Here is a 20579-nt window from a genome sequence, read left to right as displayed (position 1 = left end):
ATTATTTAATTGATTACCCTAAATCTGCTACATGTGATCTCATCTCAAATGATCCATTATCAATTATTTGATCAACCCCCTAGGAAAATCTGTCTCCCCTTCTATTGTTCCTGTTGAAGTGCTAAATCAATAGTAGCCAATTCAAACACCTCACAATTTGGATCAAAGGGTTCTACTCTTTCTCCTTCAAGGACTAGTCACGCCTTATCTTCCTCTTCCTCACGCTCAAAGCTGGGAAATAGACGTCTGTTAGGCTTCTCTCTCTTTTCTTTCTTTCCTCCTCCCCTGGGTCTGCATTGAAAAGAGTTATGGCCTGTCTTACCACAGTATCTGCATGGGGCATCACACTCTCTGGCGAAATGCCCTCCTTTGTTACAGTTGAAGCATCGAACTCCCCCGCTGTAGCCTTCACTTTTCCCTGCCTTATACCCGCTATTTCCCCAAGAGTGGCCATTAGGTACTCTGCTCCTTTCTGCTCTTTCTTGGCTCTGTCCTGTCTGTTATTCTGCTCATGATGGATTGCATGTCTCTCTGAGGCTATTACACAATTCAGTTATTTTCCCAACATACTCTCCGTTATCGGCCCATGGCAAAAGTGTCCTCTGGGCGTCCCCTGAAACCCATTGCCCTCTAATGGCAGCCCAAACCTTACTATTCCTGTTTTGGGGTGGGTCATTCCTTCTACCGCTCTGGCCACGTCCTCTGTGTTCATGGCCTGTCTGCTAAATGGCATATTATTATTATTACTGTATACATCTAAGGTTGCTGGGGCCCCTTTCATTCCCCGCCAATAGATTAGGTAAGGCTATCAGTGGGTACTGGCCCCCTCCTACTCTCTCTCACTGCTTCTTTAAATTTACCCCTATGCGGTTCTCCCTCCTGTTTCCACTCGGAACAGGTTTTGTCTGTTTTTTTTCGTTTTAACGTAATATTCGTCCGTTATTTAAAGTTTGTTAGTCTATTTATTTAAATCAAATTATTCCCACCTAATTAGTTAAAGTCGGTGCATATTTATATTTCAACGATAAACCAAATTATTTCAGTCTAATTATTTAACCAGTATTTTGCAGGGTCAAACATCAAACGTTAAATTAAATAATAAACCAAATTGCTTCAACTTAATTATTTAAACCCAGTATTATGCTATGTCAAACATCAAACGTTAAAGTTCAGTTATATCAGTTCAAACATTTCAGTTTAGTCATACTCGTTATTCATTAATTTTACCTTTATATTCCCAATTTACTATTACTTTAATCATTGCAACCTGTTGCATTGATGTTTTTAAAATATAAACCTATTGTTTAATAACTTCATACTTATAACCAATGTTTATTCAATCCATCATCCTAATAGTAAAAACGATATCCCATTGTTCACGTAACGAAACCAAATTATCGTTTTAGAATTCACCACTTATTTTTATACACCACTGGTGTTACCCAACCTATACAATAAAGTAATAACCATTTGAATTTATCAAAGCACTTCCTTCCAGTCAAGTATTTAGACCTCTTCTTGAAATCTTACAGCTCAATCTAACTCGCTGGACTGTCTCTATTTTTTCCCGCTAACCAGAGCAATAAATTATTCTCCTTTGTCCTCAACTCAATTTTCACAGCTCTATCACCATTTCAGTTCGCTATTCCATTTATTTAACTGTTCTCTCTGATTCGGCCCTAATTAATAACACAAATACTTGATATCTTTGATAAGCATACATTTAATGATATTTCTATCATCTGAACTATGTACTGTCTCTCACCCCTCCCCCCTGCTCCTTCCTACACAACGGGGGAGGCGCGGGTACCTGCCCTAATCATCTTCCTTCTTAGGAAATAATGTCATTCGTACTTGTAACATATTTTCATAGACCTATCTAGAATACTTCTAAAGCTATCTAATTCAACTTTTAATACACGTAAAAACTCTCTCTCCCTACACCCATTCCCTATTAAATAAGTGAGTCTTTCTATTTAACCCCAACCACGCTCAAATCTTCCATTCAACATCAACAAACCAAATACTCAGTAGTATCCGGTTACCATTCATACCAGCCGTTGAATTCACTCATACACACAGATTTCACCTTATGCCATTAAAATGCCCAACAAAACATAATAGTTCAATGGAACCCTCCATTGGCTCTCTACTATTTGTACATTACTTCTATAACCACATTAGTTATGGTCCGATTACCCATTAAACCTTATCACATAATCAACCAACGGCACAACCTTAAACTCATATGGGGCGGCCGGTAGCCCAGTAACCAAGAGCACCGTGTCAGCAACCGATTATTTTGCACTATGGCCTATTTATTGCCTTACCTCCATAACTTACTACATTTGCACACACTGTATATATATTTTCTATTGTGTTATTGACTGTATGTTTTGTTTACCCCATATATAACTCTGTGTTATTGTTGTTTTTACAGCACTGCTTTGCTTTATCTTGGCCAGGTCGCAGTTGTAAATGAGAACTTGTTCTCAAATGGCTTACCTGGTTTAATAAAGGTGAAATAAATGAATAAAAGTGTGAATACATTTAAACTTTCATTCATTATGAGGGTATCACCAGCATTATAAATGAACTCTCCGGGAAGACTGATGTCTACATAATGATCTTAGTTTTATTTGGTTTACAGGTGTCATTTCATCTGAAAGAAGGAGAAACATAAAGAAACAGTTTACATATTCAAACAGTCATATCAACCAGAGACCTATGGTATAAAAGTCAGGGACAAAAACAACTACAATGTGATCTTACTCTGCGTTAGTTCAATTCAATTAATAACCAAACAACGATCCATTTGTACAGTTTTAAAAAACCAACAAATGATCAACGTTACGGCCTCTAGTTATGCTATAATAGTTCACATTATACACGTCTTCCTCTCATCTGGTCTGTAACTAGTTTAAAAGCAGTTTAAAGCTTTGGGTGGGGGGTTCTTATGACACACAAAAAGGAATGTTTTTTTTTAGAAAAGTAGGAACATTAAAGCATTGGTTTTTTCATTGGTTCGAGCATTTATTCACTACATTTCAGGGTTTTTCAACTATGTGTAAATTTTTAGCAAGAGGTAGGTTGTGCGTCTGGCATCAAGAAATACTGTACTCAATTGATAGGTTCCAATTCAGTAACCTGATATCAAAGTATGGACTGTAATACACAACAGTGGTGTAAATTATGGCATAGGAAAACTCCTATATGGCTTATTTTAGTATGGCAAGTGTCCATCTTTGCAAATTAACTTAACATGGTTGGTGCTGAGCTGCTGCTAAAGGAGTTAAGAGAGGGAATATACATTTGGAGAATGCACGACAGTTTGAGGTATCGTTCCTTCAATGTCAAAATGCTGCTTTTTACACTACCTTTTGCTGACAACACACCATTCTTTTTTAAATTCTCTAATTTCTAGCAAACATTTCCCACATCATTCAACTACAAATAAAACAGAAACTAAAAGAGCCAACCAATATGAAAATCAAAGGTAGGGAATCCAAAAATGCCAATAATTATAATATTAATAACAATAATAACATTTAAAAAAGGAACTCATTAATGGGTCTTAATTTTGGCAAGATTTCCCATACACAGCAGGACAGCCTTGAGAGGGAAAATGTATAAAAGGAAAGAAGAAGGAATGTTCTATAAAAAGAAAAGCCAAACTTATTGTTGGCATCCTATTCTTTTCAAAATGTTTTGTTTTGTTCAAAGAAATATTGGGTCAACTTATGTCTTGTTATTCAAATAATAAAATATTGACCATAATATTTTTCCTTTTTTCCTTTTGGTATCACACTTATCATACTCAAATGGGGAAAAAATGGTAGATAAGGTATTCACAGTAAAAAAAAATAAAGGAAGGCATCAGTGATACCTGGAGTAAACAGTTGATCTTTGAGGACAGTGGCACTATGTGGCTTTGTTAGGGTATGTGGCGGTCGCTAATCAAATTCTGCACAGAATACTAGATTCAGAAACTGGCAATGAAAGATGGGCCTCCACACAAAATAGAGACACAACTTGTATTGAGGCTAAGTCTTTCACAGCCATTCAAACAGTTACAACACAATATATTTTGAGGATCTGATTTTTTTTTTACTTAAATGGAATCCTCTTATGCTTGATGGAGACTTGCCCGAGTATTTCCAGCAAATTGACTGGAATTTTATTCAGTAGTTACAAAAGGGGGAAAGGCGGTGCTCTACCACAAGATTTTTGAACAACACGGATATTCCTGTGCTTAGGTCATTAATAAATGGAACATCAATTATTTAGAATGTTCGAATATGTATGAGTTATTTGGTCATAGTATTTCTATAATTCAAAGGACAGTTATTTGGCAATTTCAACTCCATCCTTCTTTTAACAATATATGAAAATATATATCCCATTTTCGGTTTCAAAGTAAAATGTTATATTGAAAAGAAACTGAAAATGTGTGGAATTCCATGTCTCAAGTGGTCTGTCAGTGAAACACATGAAAAACAACCAGTGAACATTTTACAGTGTTACAGGTGGTTTCATGAATTATCATTGAATTAGTTTTTTTGGTTTATGTAAGCTGTTGGTGTAAGCTTGCTTGTGTGTTTCTTAGTTTGTCTCGTCATTGGCTAATGGCAGCCCCTTAAAACAGGAACCCAACTGAAAACAACTTTTTTTGGGGGGGGGAAAGGTTAATCAAGGAAAGACTGAAAACCGTAACAATCACACATCTTTGGATATCGTTCGACTTGGTTTTCATAGAATATTTTGAAAGTTTTGTTGAAACAGCGGTCTACGACAAAAGCTAGTGTCATTCATGCCTTGTGAGTGTGAGGTAAGAATTGAATATGAATACACATGAAGACAAAATACAAGACAAATTAGTCACTCGAGAAATTGAACCATGGTCTGCTGAACAACAGGTTCCAATGACAACAAAGGTATTTGACGCACTGCAAACCAATCATCTTTAGTTGGTGACAGAAAGCTTCCTGAAAATGGCCGTCTCAGCAACAAAATACATTTATAATTACATTTTGGAATTCTGCAGGAAAGGGCAAGAACGTCAGCAAATTCATCCATAACGGAATGGTGAAACTTGGGCTTTATGTTCCTTAATGTCCATACTTTCATGCAAAGTCGAAAAAAAGCTGTGAGTTCATATTTATCACTCACTTTCTGTCAGGCTTCCAACTTTGTTTCCTGTTGCACATGTCTTCCACCAGCGAGATGAGATGGTGGCAGCAGCAGGTGGTGCCTTAATAAAGAGACATTCATCTCGCTTTCCCTGTTTGACTGAGGAGACATGTGTGTTGTTCTTGTAGTGCTCCACAGCTGGGCTCCGAGACAGCTTGTTGTGACATCATCAATGATGGTGGTCTCTCCATCACCCATTTGTGAAGCTGCTGAGTCTGAGGTAGAATATGTGCTTGAATCATAGCCATGTGCTTCCATACTGCATGTCAGTAGCTGAAGTGGCCCAACTCTGAATGACCCGCTTAAAATTAAGGCAGACGTTCAGGGTTTGGACAAAGTGTTGAGACCCAATAGCAGGGTTAGGAGCTGGCAGTAGATTCAAGCAGAGAATCGGCGATCAGGAATCATACAATGTCAAACAACATAAGTGAACTTGCAAACCCACAGATCCAACCAGTTACATTCTGGGTAGAAATTGGGCCCAGTGACATTCAATTACAATCCAAGGCCTCCTTCTTTTCTTGACAGGAAGGAATCGAAGAGTGTACCACCCTCTGAACACAAGGAGTGGCAGCTGGCACAGGACTGGCATTGGCACCCAAAAAGAAAAAGGAAAAGGGGGCACAGAAGTGCCCTTTTGGTTGAGGTAGGTATGCTTGACCAGCAGCACGACAGGCAAAATGGTTACCTTGATAGCTCTGACGTTCTCGTCAGGCTGAGGTAGCTATCTTTGGAGGTAAAACGTTTTGGTGGGGGAACAGAAAGGTAACAAAGAGTTTGGGATAGGGGTTGAACAAAAATGGCTGAATCTGTGATCCCTTGACACCGGACCGCCTCAAGGCTAACACGGTGAGACAAACTATCAACTCAGTCAGGTTCGGCAAGGCTAAAGCAGACTACGTTACGTAGCCCTGAGGTACAATCTTGTGGAGCTAACCAGAGAAAACCTATCGACTGACAACATTCACTATATCTACTGTTTCACAAGCTGAACATAGAAATCACTTTGGTACTGGCCTCAATGTAAGATGGAGACTAATAGACTTTCTATCTCATCCAATGACTCAAGCTCAATATCAAATAATCTGAGAGCCACGTTCACTGTTCAAACTGGTAAAAGGCCTCAGTATATCTATCTGTTTTTGGCAGAACCTGAAAATGGCACCATTGGCGATTAACTTAAAATTACATAAAATGAAGCTATTTATGGGTTTCGGTTTTAAGAAGATGCACACAGAATGTATAAGGACTATAGTAATTTGCAGTTTTCTTCAGAGATGAGCAAGCAGCATTTTACCTAATGAGTAATCTTGAATAATAAATGGTCTGTGCCCATTTCTTCTATGGCTATCAATACTAAAAATAAAATGTAAAAAAAAAGCTTTCAGCTTTAGTGTAAAAGACACAAGACAGTAAGTTGACTAGAAATGGGGTTAAAATCTCAATAGTTACTCATGACTACATTGGTACTACATTGGTTCTACTTTGTTTTTACTTGAAGCTATTAAGAAATACCTTTTTTCCTTTGTGGTATTGGACATTCAACAGAAGTCCTCAACACATCATCTCTTACTCTCAATTTCATTCTCAATCTCTCTCTCTCATTCAGTGCTAGAACTATGGCTGGACGCTGCAATAGGCAGACTATGGCTAAGGCGTTGGTGGGCAGGTGAGGTGGAGGAACCATAGAACAGCCATTCATTACTCAGGGTAAAGGGACTGGGGTTGGGGGAGGTAAGTGGAGTGGTGTTTGGGTGCTTTAGCCGGTGCCTGTGCCAGGCTGGCATGGTGGGGGCTGCTCGATGAGGACTTTGCACTGCGCTGGGGGGGCTTGACCCTTAACAACCATCACTGGAGCAGTGATAGAGTCACATCTCTACAGGCAGAAAAGAGAAGGATGGTTATTATTATACTAACCGCTCCATAGGACACAGAAAGCTAGAACTGTGAGTGTGTATGATGTATAATATTTGTAGAATTGTGCATATTACAGCTCCTAACCTGAGGCACTAATTCAATGACCTCGGGCATGCGGATCACCCCCTCTTTTGGTGAGCCAGCCCGCTGGTTCCTGTCTCCTCCTCGGGGCCCTGACCAGCCATCTTGGGTCCCCTTCCTGCAGAAGAAGCTGGGAGAGAAGCATTCAAACATGGCATGAGACCCATGTCCTCGAGTCAAAGTGACTCAATATCCAGGCAATAATAAATAAAGCAATGTGCAAATTAAAATCTAGAGTTATTACATTTCCTATTACTATAAAACCATATTCAAAACATATTCTGCTACCATATTCAATTTGACCAAAAAGTGCCTCCTTACCTGCGGCGGTAGCCAAACATGAGGAACAGCGCACAGAAGATGATGCATGCCATGCCAATGTGGATTCCCACCACAATGCCAGTCATGGACCCCTCGTCATCCTGCCTGCAATTACATGGGCTCTGCCCACCTGGACAAACACACACAAAAATGGGTTGTGTTAGTGGAGAAACAGTAGTGGGGTACACATTCATACGCACACACACCCACACAAACGCCATGACTCACACCATCTGTGGTGTTGATACAGCGATCTGCTTTAACTTTTAATATAATGAGGCAAATATTGTGAACTAATTACACCCAGAAAGAGTTGAAAACAAAAGTACCCAAAAAACACATTCCCTGTCCTTGTGTACAGTACAGTGGGGAAAAAAAGTATTTAGTCAGCCACCAATTGTGCAAGTTCTCCCACTTAAAAAGATGAGAGAGGCCTGTAATTTTCATCATAGGTACACGTCAACTATGACAGACAAATGGAGAGAAAAAAAATCCAGAAAATCACATTGTAGGATTTTTAATGAATTTATTTGCAAATTATGGTGGAAAATAAGTATTTGGTCACCTACAATCAAGCAAGATTTCTGGCTCTCACAGACCTGTAACTTCTTCTTTAAGAGGCCCCTCTGTCCTCCACTCGTTACCTGTATTAATGGCACCTGTTTGAACTTGTTATCAGTATAAAAGACACCTGTCCACAACCTCAAACAGTCACACTCGAAACTCCACTATGGCCAAGACCAAAGAGCTGTCAAAGGACACCAGAAACAAAATTGTAGACCTGCACCAGGCTGGGAAGACTGAATCTGCAATAGGTAAGCAGCTTGGTTTGAAGAAATCAACTGTGGGAGCAATTATTAGGAAATGGAAGACATACAAGACCACTGATAATCTCCCTCGATCTGGGGCTCCACGCAAGATCTCACCCCGTGGGATGAAAATGATCACAAGAACGGTGAGCAAAAATCCCAGAACCACACGGCGGGACCTAGTGAATGACCTGCAGAGAGCTGGGACCAAAGTAACAAAGCCTACCATCAGTAACACACTACGCCGCCAGGGACTCAAATCCTGCAGTGCCAGACGTGTCCCCCTGCTTAAGCCAGTACATGTCCAGGCCCGTCTGAAGTTTGCTAGAGTGCATTTGGATGATCCAGAAGAGGATTGGGAGAATGTCATATGGTCAGATGAAACCATAATATAACTTTTTGGTAAAAACTCAACTCGTCGTGTTTGGAGGACAAAGAATGCTGAGTTGCATCCAAAGAACACCATAACTACTGTGAAGCATGGGGGTGGAAACATCATGCTTTGGGGCTGTTTTTTCTGCAAAGGGACCAGGACGACTGATCCGTGTAAAGGAAAGAATGAATGGGGCCATGTATCGTGAGATTTTGAGTGAAAACCTCCTTCCATCAGCAAGGGCATTGAAGATGAAACGTGGCTGGGTCTTTCAGCATAACAATGATCCCAAACACACCGCCCGGGCAACGAAGGAGTGGCTTCGTAAGAAGCATTTCAAGGTCCTGGAGTGGCCTAGCCAGTCTCCAGATCTCAACCCCATAGAAAATCTTTGGAGGGAGTTGAAAGTCCGTGTTGCCCAGTGACAGCCCCAAAACATCACTGCTCTAGAGGAGATCTGCATGGAGGAATGGGCCAAAATACCAGCAACAGTGTGTGAAAACCTTGTGAAGCCTTACAGAAAACGTTTGACCTGTGTCATTGCCAACAAAGGGTATATAACAAAGTATTGAGAAACTTTTGTTATTGACCAAATACTTATTTTCCACCATAATTTGCAAATAAATTCATTAAAAATCCTACAATGTGATTTTCTGGATTTTTTTTCCTCATTTTGTCTGTCATAGTTGACGTGTATCTATGATGAAAATTACAGGCCTCTCTCATCTTTTTAAGTGGGAGAACTTGCACAATTGGTGGCTGACTAAATACTTTTTCCCCCCACTGTATATACTTGACAAAAATCTGTGCAGACCCACACTGACATGTTCTTTCTGTGATCTGAAAGATTAACTAAAGAGATTTACATTACATTTATCTTTTCATAATATAGCTGACACACTTATCCAGGATGAGTATATGTTTTTACATATATCCCCTGACTAGGTTTGCAAAGCCACTGGTAATTTACCAAAGTAATTTAGCTAATTAACAGAAAATATATGGCAATCTATGGTAATTTAGGTAATTTACAATGCATTTCGGAAAGTACTCAGACCCCTTCCCTTTTTCCACATTTTGTTATGTTACAGCCTTATTCTAAAATTGATTTAATTCATATTTTCATCATCAATCTACACACAATACCCCATAATGGCAAAGCGAAAACAGGTTTTTATACATTTTTGCAAATGTATAAAAAATTACAAATATTATTTACATAAATATTCAGACCCTTTGCTATGAGACTCAAAATGGAGCTCAGGTGCATCCTGTTTCCATTGATCATCCTTGAGAGGTTTCTACAACTTGATTGGAGTCCACTTGTGGTAAAATAATTGATTGGACACGATTTGGAAAGGCACACAGCTGTCTATATAAGGTCCCACAGTTGACAGTGCATGTCAGAGCAGAAACCACGCCATGAGGTCGAAGGAATTGTCCGTAGAGCTCCGAGACAGGATTGTGTCGAGGCACGGATCTGGGGAAGGGTACCAAAACATTTCTGAAGCATTGAAGGTCCCCAAGAACACAGTGGCCTCCATCATTCTTAAATGGAAGAAGTTTGATACCACCAAGACTCATCCTAGAGCTGGCCGCCTGGCCAAACTGAGCAATCGGTGGAGAAGGGCCTTGGTCAGGGAGGTGACCAAGAACCCGATGGTCACTCTGACAGAGCTCCAGAGTTCCTCTGTGGAGATGGGAGAACCTTCCAGTAGGATAACCATCTCTGCAGCACTCCACCAATCAGGCCTTTATGGTAGAGTGGCCAGACGGAAGCCACTCCTCAGTAAAAGGCACATGACAGCCCTCTTGGAGTTTGCCAAAAGGCACCTAAAGGACTCTTCTCTGGTCTGATGAAACCAAGATTGAAACATGGCACCATCCCTACAGTGAAGCATTGTGGTGGCAGCATCATGCTGTGAGGATGTTTTTCAGTGGCAGGGATTGGGAGACTAGTCAGGATCGAGGGAAAGATGAACGGAGCAAAGTACAGAGAGATCCTTGATGAAAACCTGCTCCAGAGTGCACAGGACCTCAGACTGGGGCGAAGGTTCACCTTCCAACAGGACAACGACCCTAAGCACACAGCCAAGACAACGCAGGAGTGGCTTCGGGACAAGTCTCTGAATGTCCTTGAGTGGCCCAGCCAGAGCCCGGACTTGAACCCGATCGAACATCTCTGTAGAGACCTGAAAATAGCTGTGCAGCGACGCTCCCCATCCAACCTGACAAAGCTTGAGAGGATCTGCAGAGAAGAATGGGAGAAAATCCCCAAATACGGGTGTGGCAAGCTTGTAGCGTCATACCCTAGACGACTCGAGGCTGTAATCGCTGCCAAAGCTGCTTCAATAATGTACTGAGTAAAGGGTCTGAATACTTATGTAAATGTATATTTCAGTTTATTTTATTTTATAAATTTGCTAACATTTCTAAAAACCTGTTTTTGCTTTGTCATTATACAGTATTGTGTGTAGATTGATGAGGGGAAAAAAACGATTGAATACATTTTAGAATAAGGCTGTAACGTAACAAAATGTGGAAGAAGTCAAGGGGTCTGAATACTTTCCGAATGCACTGTATACTTGAATAACTTACAAAAATATATATTAATGTATAGTATTCATTTATTATATCTGTGTCCATATTATCCATGAGTTTCTAGTAGATAGACCATATGGATCAAGAGAAAATAGCTGAATTAATGAAAAAAGCATCTAATCAGCAATAGCATTATTTTCAATTAACTTTGTAACTCTTCCAACATTGACTTTTTTCACAGCTGCCACCAGTCTGATGCCAAAACATTGACAACAAATAGATATTGAAATAGTAAAATAAATAAAAGTGTGTAAAAAAATATATAAAGGATATATTCACTAAATTTATGGTTTATCTTTAGGATAATGTTTTATAGCTTTGTCATTCTATTTCTTTTTTTTAAATCTGCGTACTTAATTATTTTACATGTGATAAGGCCAGAGAGAGGGCCAGCGATAACTACAGACACCTGGGATAATCTAAAGTACCTAATAGGGCCACTAGATGTCTTGTGATAAATAACATGCAATTCTTGAAAGTTACCAAAATTCTGGTAGGTAACTGGTAAACTTTGAAAGTTTCCAATAACACACCCTCCCTTTGCAACCGTACGGGGTGGCAGGTATCCTAGCGGTTAAGATCGTTGGGCCAGTAACCGAAAGGTCGCTGGTTCAAATCCCAGTGCCAACTAGGTGAAAAGTCTGTCGGTGTGCCCTTGAGCAAGGCACTGAACCCTAATTGCTCCTGTAAGACGCTCTGGATAAATGACTAAAATAAAAAATCTACCCCTGACACACATAGAGAGCATCATTGCTCCACATCGCCACCTGGTGTTTGACAGTACTCTGTTACACATAGGGTACTGATCCTAAGGTCAGTGTTTGTGTCTCACCGGTGCTGGTCTTGGCGCTGGTACCAATCTCAGCCAGTGAAACCAGACGCTTGTTGGCAGCGCTGTCCCCATTGCCGTTGTAGGCCACCAGTTGGATCTCATACACAGCAGCGGGTTCTGAAACAGATGGCCAGTTACTGGTAGGTTGTACATATGGAGTGTGCGACTCTCTTTGTTTTTATAGCTTACAGTTAGGAAAATCAACCATAAACAGTTTTAAAAAGCAACACCCTAATACACAGATTTTAGTTACATTCATTCCATTTCAAAGGTCCTTTTGGTACCAATGTGAGTCATTGCAATCTGAGACCCTGCAGTGACAGTGGTTAGTAGTATGCTGCCTCATCACTGACCTAGATGGGAGATGGTGTGGGTGTTGATGTGACCAGGAAATGCTTCCTGCCCCTGGAAGTTGGGCTGGGGGACCTCGCGGTAGGACAGCTTGAAGCCCTCTACCTTGCCCGGCTTACTGGGCAGCTCCCAGAACACCTGCATTGCCGTCTTGTTCAGCACCTTGGTGAAGAAACTGGGAGAACTGGGTACTGTGAGGGGAAAGACCGGGGAGGGGAAAGAGGGGAGAAAGAGAGAGGGAAACAGCGAGGATGAAGGGATTAACATACAAATTGAATTCCACACATGAGAAGACAGATAGAGAAAAGGGAAAGAGATGAGTGAGGCTTCGAATAGACAGAAACAAAATGTGAAAAACTGAAACAAAGAGATTTTACAGAAACAGGAAAAGATAGAAAGGTGAGAAAAATAAAAGAGATAGAGGAAAATATAGGAGCGATAGAGGAACATGAGAAATTAGGCACTCTGATATGCAACCGCTAATATCTCCTTTCATTTCATGATATCTAAATGACGTACCGCCCCCTAGTGTTGTAGCCACAACAGTGCTGGACTGCTGGCTGGCTCCCAGAGGGGAGTAGGCCTTGAGGTAGATGGAGTAGGTGGTGGCCGGCTCCAGGGTGGTGAACTCATGCTGGAAGGTGGTCTTACTGACAGCCTCCTGCAGCTCTCTGCTGTCTGGCTCTTGAGGGGACAGGAAACAGGAAGTGAGGTCATCATCTTTGCATTTTACGACAGGAAGGTATTCAAAAGAGGCAGTCTTGTGTACTTCTAGATAATAATGCATAAGTGTCAGCAAAAAATTATATTCAATTCTCCATATGAATTACATAAGACAGCAAAAATATAGATTCACTTTGGACAATGAAGTAGTATTATATTACAACAGCCTCCTTACCGCCAAACATGCGGATGTGCAGCACATATCCGATGATGCCGTCGGTGACCTCTGGGGAGGGCTGGGCCCAGGTGAGCTGCAGGGTGGTGGGGGACAGGGCCATGGCCGTCAGGTCCTGGGGGGCCTCGGGCAACTCCGTGGACTGGGTGAGGGCCAGGCGGGCACTGGCCTGGTTGGTGCCAGCGCTGTTCTCAGCAATACACTGGTAGATGGCCTCATCCTCCGTGGTGATGCGCGTTACCGCCAGCGTACTGTGGTGGGGGGGGGGTAGAGGACATTGTTAAGAGTTGGAGTGACCATGATAATGGTGGTGTAATGAATGTATTAATTACATTACTTAATCTTATATTGGCAGATCTAAAAGTAAATGTAGATGAGTAAAAACATACTACTGTACCTGTTATTGTTGGTGAGCTTGACGTTGTCACCAGGCGTCAGGATTTTGCCGTTCTTCAGCCAGATGAGGTGAGGCTCGGGGACACCCTGGGCCATACAGGTGAACACTGCACTGCTCCCTGCTGGTCTGGAGACAGACTGCGGCCACTGCAAAAACTCAGGAGGAGCTGGGAATAGAGAGAAAGAAAAAGAAAGAGAGTGAGCTTCTCCTATGTGCTATTTAATTAATGTATGTGATGCAATGTTCTACCATATTTTACTATCTCAAAGACTGCTTTGTAATATCTACATTATGTAGTTTATTTACATTTCATTTATTTGAGAGGGGGTGCGGAGGGAGATGGATAGGGGATGAGATACTGCTTGCCATTATGGGGCTCAGGGGCTGCTTTGACTGTGCAGTTTTGCCTATGTCTTGCAATTACTATAAAGCACAGTAGAGGGCAGCAGAGATGTTTCAGCAATGCACTTGACAGATGGACTTGATGTTATACTGACCATAATGGCTGTGAGACTGAGATGAGTTATAAACTTGCCAACATTATGTTTGCGATAATGGACAGTGTACAAGAGAAGGGGAAAAGTAAAAATTAGTAGATACAATCTTAATTTAAGTTCTAGGGTTCATTCAATATTTTATATACCCTGCTTGTGCTCAAATTAATATAGTTTAGGTGTCAAATATTACTCAAAGGACTTGAAAAGGACAAAATGTCATTCTGTTCTGTGTTTTCTGTGGTCAGGATGAGTGTTTGCCTCTGAATCCAAATCCCCAAATAATCCACAAACATGAAGAGCCACCATCTCCAGCAAGGTCCAGACTCGGACTCCAGCTGAGCATATGCCAAAACAAGGAGTCCAAAATCAAGTTTATGAGCCATGACAGCAGCATCTCGTCCCCCAATTAAAGCGACACCCCTGTCCGTCCCTCTCGTGACACCCGAGTGGAGAGGGGGACAGATGTAGTCTCTCTGCCACAATGGCACATATCTGTGTGCAAAAACCTGATGCCTCGCCTCCCTCCACATGCATCTCTACTACTACCCCCACACCCCTCGTAAAAATGAGCCTGCTCACAAATCCATTGTCAGGACTCTGGGAAAAGCGGACCAAGAGGAGAGGGGGTGGGGGGTGTAGGGGTGAAGGGACAGGGGGCATGGGGGGTTGAGGCGGCCATTAATCAATGGCAGGGATGGATATTATTTCTAACCAGGACGCTGGGCCTAAATCTCTTTGCATTAATAAAGGACAGGAAAATAAAAGATGATACGCAAGCTGGGCCTCTAAAGCTTGTGTACCGAAAAGATAAACAAAAATGCCTGGTTTTATCTTGTGGAGATTTGAGGATATTGAGGAGATATATATCTGTTAGGGTTCCCAGGGTAGCAGAACTTGGATATGACAATAAATTGTGCTAAAAAAAATTATATTACCACAGGAACACGTTTAGTCTCCTTACAGTGTTTTCTACAGTCTCCCTAACAGAAATCCACCTGAGCGCAAAGCATAGGGCCAAATATTGGTTTAAGGAAAGTTGAAACAGTAAGCTACCATAGATGGCCCTCTAGAGATATCCATCAGCAACGAACTGTCCAATACCTTATGCCTAGCCTGACAGGAGTACTCCAAACAGTATAGAATAAGTGTTTAATAAGTGTGTATTTCACTTCATCTCCAGCATTGTGGAGAGCTGAAATTGAGTTCGAGTAAACCACTCAATCAATGGTGGATATGTGTGTGAGCCTGGTGACAGAATGGCAGTCAGGGTCATTGTCATTGTCATTCTGTTTGCAGAGAGAGCTCCCCAGCTGTCCCAGCCTGCCCCTCTGCAGAAGGGACTGATGGAGGAGAGAAGAGGGGGAGGAGGGGGACTGTGGTTAGGGTTAGGGTGCAGGTTTGCTGGTTTACTCATTTGAGAGCAAAAGAGATGGCTGCCTTTATGAGAGTGAATGGGGGCTGCTCCATACTACTGCATTTGGGGGAAGGACGGGTAATGAATCTACCCTCTAGCATCCCTCTCTCCTGTGCTAGAGTGCACTTCACACTTGAACATGGGCAAGGCCATTTATTTAGAGTAGAGATGCATTCAAGCCCTGTTATTTCAATGAGGGTTAGCGGTTCCTATTATTTCAGTGAACTAAAGGAGAAACCTGCAGTGAATGCTTTTCTTTGGGTCTGCCTGTCCCTCTGTCTAGCTGTTTGCCTACCAAAGGTGTGGCTGGACTATCTAGAGTTTTCTGTGTTTCTGTACGTCTTCAGCATCCTGGACACACACAATTTGGTCACACACACATTTAGGTCCTCAATCATGAAAACCAATCATAGTCATAGATTGGTTTTCAACTGTTTCTCACCATTTCTCATACAGAACTATACCGAAATATACTGAACTATCCAGAAATATACTGAATATGCATCCCTCTCTGTAAACCTGATTCAATTGTCATCAGAGCAATACAATGAGAGGACCATGACCAGGGCTAAAATCTAACGCAACACATAGATCCCAATCAAACACCACATGACAATTGTGAATTGTCCTAACTTCCCTGGAATATTATGCACATATTCAGAAGGTGTGAATGAAAAGTGACTCTCAGCTTTCCCTATGCATGAGGATGCTAACCAGAAGCCATGGGAATGGGCCTGTAGGCCAACACATAGACGTCCCTTAGAATAAGCTGTTTTGCAAACACACAATGGCTGTCGTGTCCCTTTGTGTCCTGAGCCCTTCTGTGTGTCTGTCTGGCACTCGGTGGCCTCTGTCCCCTGAACTTGGCCTTGCCTGTGTCTGTCGCCTGCAGCTGTGACAAAGACAAGTGTCCCCACAGGCCATGGAGGTGAAGCGGGGACCGTCTCGCTGCTCTATCAAGGCCTGCCAATCAAAGGCCTATAGCACCAAAAAAACCATCATAGCCCCACCCCCTAACACCATAACTCAAACCCCATCCCCAAACATCTCACGCATAATTTCCTGAGGGCCTGCAGGGAGAGGGTCAGGGGTGGGAGGTCAGAGGTGATCCCTCACTCTGGCACGATTAACTTTGCTCCCCCTCCTCCTGCACTTGGGCTTTGCTAGCATTGTCTGTTTTATTCTGTTTCTATATCTTATCTTTTTCCAGTGCTCTGTTTTCCAGTTTCTTCTGTATCTGTTCTCCCTCTATCTCTCTTTTTTGCTCTGTCAACCTACAGATGTAGGATCTTAATTTGATCGCCCAGTTGCAGAAAAACTTTCCTGCAATGCACTTGTAGTGTATTTGAAGTTTAAAAAGGCTTCTTAAAAGGCTTGTTGGTAAGTTCGACTTTAACATTTCAGACTTGATTTTCCCCTTACGATTTTTTTATTATCAACCCCCTACAAAAATGTCTATTAATTATAATCCACAAAGTAATTCACATTTCCTGTTGCTGCAGGATTATTTTCCTTCTGTAGCAAACTGGCTGTCTGTTTTCTCATTTCTTATTTTAATGATCCCTTACTCTACCTCTCCCTGCTCCCCTGTATATCTCTCCTTGCTGTCTATGAGTGTGTATATCTGATTACTGCAATACTCTATTTCTGTATGCATTTGTTTCCCTTCTCGCTTGTATTTATTGTATGTGTACATGTTTCTCTATTTCTATATTTCTCCATGCATCTTTCTCTCTCTCTGTCTCTTTCTCTTCCCCACAGATGGTGGCTATGCAGCCATTGTCTGACTGTGGCCTGCATCTGTCCTGGTCAGGTGGTCCACTGGTGCAGCCAATTTATGATCCCCGGCAGCCAGCACCCCAAATGAGTTTGGGGAGGGGGGCAGGAGGCAGACGCAACCAGGGAGATTAAGTCTGAAAGGGCATCCCATAATATCCAAAGTCAGCCCAAACCGACCCTAGACTTGACTGCATAACACTGAAAAGGTCTGCAGAAGCTAAAGGCTGGTCAAGTTTAAGTAGAATCAGTGAACTTGGGAGACTTTGAGGTACATTGAGGCAGATGGTATTTGACATGAGATAGCAAGGGATTGAGTTAACTAGAATTAATATGGTATTTTTTATTGATGTTAGATTTGGGTAAACCCTGGGTCCCTGATATAGATGGTGGTAACATTATAGACGGGATTGTTATCTAACCCCACATTAACTGTATGAGTGGTTTTAGAAAGAGCAGCAATTTTATCCACACTAACATACATACATGTGTTGATCAAGTTATCAAAAAGCACGGTTAACTAAACCGATTCATATCTGTATATGAACGTTGACTGCAATTGTACTCCTCCAAACGTAGTTATGGTTTGACCTCTTTGTTTTCAAATAAAGTTATGCTCTTTGTTCCTTTTACAAAGTCAATCAATAAATGAATGAATATATTCACCAAGCCCAATAAGGGTGCTATGCCAGACCCTGATGTTGAAAGACACAGAAAGCAGATATTGATTGATTGAGTTGGGTGGAGAGGACAAGCTGATAGACTCAGCCATTAACACCAGCTACCAGTATACATTTACAAATGTGTGTACTACAGTGTAATTTGGCAGTGTATTACTGATGTACAGGAAAGTATCACCTGACTAAACACTCCAACTATGAACACATACACACTCACTCTGAAACTCAAACAAACACATAACATTTGAGTGTGTTTGTGTTTGAGTGTGCATCTGAGTTTATATTTGTGTGAGCATAATTGTGAGTTGAATCCATGGGATGAACCACCATCAAGATGATATAGTATAAAACAAGGTATCATGAGCTAAAATAGGTAGAGCAGAGAGGTAGGTATAGAAAGCCTCGGTGAAGTAGAGGTAGGGTCATTTCAGCAATAAACGATATCTCCTCCTTTATCTGTGGCCAGCTGGAGCCCAATATCAACCCATTTCAATAGAACATGTTGGCCAACAGCAGAACACCAAGGACCCGTGCCAGGAGGTCAAGGTGACCAGAAGAGTTGGGGGATGTCAGTTCACCCTTAAGATCATGATCAAATCCACCAAAGGTTAATATAGTCTGACCTTCCCAAAATAACCCCAGCATCACCACCATCCTACATCCTGCTTGGTCAGGTGCTCCCCTGAGGGAGACTTGAGATGAATTTTCAAATTGACCCACAGCCCCTACTCCCCCAGGCTCTTCTGTAGATCTGGAAAGATCACATAGGTTTGAACCAGATGCTAACAGTTTCACCTTGTCTCCTGATTGGCTGGGTGGAATGTCTGCCATGTTTTTTCTACCTATCCACTCATTTCAGATCTACAGGAGTGTTTCGGGGTAGGAGATAGGGGGGCATTCAGCATAGGCCTGGGAGGCCTAGGCATTGGTCTATTGAGGTGAGTGGTTTCCTGGAGGCTGGTAATGGTGTGTGGGGGATATAATTTTGGGGGTGGGAGATCTGACAAGTGCTGTATCAACAAAGCCAATATTGCATTGTGTGTGTTTGGGATTTGAGGGTTAATACTAGTGTGTTTGGTGTGAGATTGATGGGTACTACTACTCACCCTGCACCACCAGTCTGCCCAGCGCGGTACGCCTCATCCTGGTGCCAGGGCGGTTGGCAGAGCACACGTACACCCCAGAGTGTTGCAGGTTGGCATCTGAGATCATCAGGTTCCCCGTACCCAGCACCTGGATACCCTCCACCCCGATGGAGCGCCCGTCTGGAGGAGAAGAGACAGATAAAGAGAAAGGGGGAGGGTTAGAGAGCTGAAGGTTTCATCTGTAGCAAACATGGATGACCTATTTAGCACAGAACTACTCAACAATATCAAAGCAGCTTTCAGTCAATGTTCAAATACCAAGGCAACATTGAAGTCTTATATCATGTTTGCTGTCACTTCTGTAATCCTAATAGGTGTCACAGAGGTGACAATAACAAATAGATTTTACCAGTTAGCGATAACAAATTGATGTTACAAGACAATACTCTCTGTGGTAGAATAATTTGGTATTGGGTTTGGACAGTGATGTAGGGTGTGTGAGAGGGGACAGTGATGTAGAGTGAGAGGGGGCAGAGCCCTACCCAGCCGACTCCAGGACACGATGGGTCGAGGGTTGCCAGTGGCGATGCACTCCAAGATGGCAGTCTGGTGCACAGTGATGGTCAGGTTCTGAGGACCCGACAGAATCACCGGCTCCTTGTAGATCCGTGGAGCTGCCACTATGCCACAGTCAAAAAGAGAGAGAGATAGAGAGAGAGAGAGAGAGAGAGAGAGATGGTGACAAAGTTAAAAATACAGATATCAGTAAATATACAAACAGATAGGCATATTTGTAATTAGCAGATCTGATCACTGACACATACAGACTCAGAGAGGACAGCTTCTCTTACCAGTGACAGTGAGCTGGGCCTCGTGGCTGTAGCGAGTGTTAGCGATGTTGGAGGCTACGCAGCGATACCCACCACTGTCAGCCCGCCTTACACCGGTTATCTGCAGGATCCCCGTGGGCAGGATGGTGTACCTGAATACAGGAAAGGAGAATTATAGTGTGTGTGTGTGTGTGTGTGTGTGTGTGTGTGTGTGTGTGTGTGTGTGTGTGTGTGTGTGTGTGTGTGTGTGTGTGTGTGTGTGTGTGTGTGTGTAGTGTCCATGTGTTACCTGTTATCGTCAGTATTCAAAGCGGTTCTGTTTTTCTCCCAGGAGATGCTGGCCTCTGGGATGCCGTTCACCTGGCAGGTCAGTCTGGCAACGCCACCCTCATCCACCGACATGGACTCTGGGTGTATGTGGAACTTAGGGAGAGCTGTGTGTGAGAGAAAATAGATCAGAGATTTTAAAAGACATATCCAAGACTGTTTTCAATGTCCTAGAACCCAAAAAACAACAAAGTCCCTGG

At 42.2% G+C, this 20579-nt stretch overlaps 1 protein-coding gene across 1 annotated transcript in view; it reads right to left on the bottom strand.

The window, feature by feature from the left end:
- Positions 1 to 2615: 2615 nt before the first annotated feature.
- Positions 2616 to 20579, bottom strand: part of LOC121572426 (immunoglobulin superfamily DCC subclass member 3-like) — a 20597-nt gene continuing 2633 nt past the window's right edge. The window contains exons 2-13 of the mRNA XM_041884494.1: positions 20342 to 20486; positions 20074 to 20204; positions 19765 to 19902; positions 19244 to 19402; positions 13771 to 13936; positions 13374 to 13624; positions 12995 to 13159; positions 12478 to 12666; positions 12125 to 12241; positions 7510 to 7639; positions 7192 to 7318; positions 2616 to 7066 (exon numbers count right to left, since the gene is read on the bottom strand). Coding sequence (XP_041740428.1) covers positions 6950 to 7066; positions 7192 to 7318; positions 7510 to 7639; positions 12125 to 12241; positions 12478 to 12666; positions 12995 to 13159; positions 13374 to 13624; positions 13771 to 13936; positions 19244 to 19402; positions 19765 to 19902; positions 20074 to 20204; positions 20342 to 20486 — 1835 coding nt within the window. The 3' untranslated portion in view covers positions 2616 to 6949. The remainder of the gene's footprint in view (positions 7067 to 7191; positions 7319 to 7509; positions 7640 to 12124; positions 12242 to 12477; positions 12667 to 12994; positions 13160 to 13373; positions 13625 to 13770; positions 13937 to 19243; positions 19403 to 19764; positions 19903 to 20073; positions 20205 to 20341; positions 20487 to 20579) is intronic.

Source organism: Coregonus clupeaformis, unplaced genomic scaffold (assembly GCF_020615455.1).
Source record: "Coregonus clupeaformis isolate EN_2021a unplaced genomic scaffold, ASM2061545v1 scaf0306, whole genome shotgun sequence".
Lineage (NCBI taxonomy): Eukaryota > Metazoa > Chordata > Actinopteri > Salmoniformes > Salmonidae > Coregonus > Coregonus clupeaformis.
This window is presented reverse-complemented; position numbering and strand designations above follow the sequence as displayed.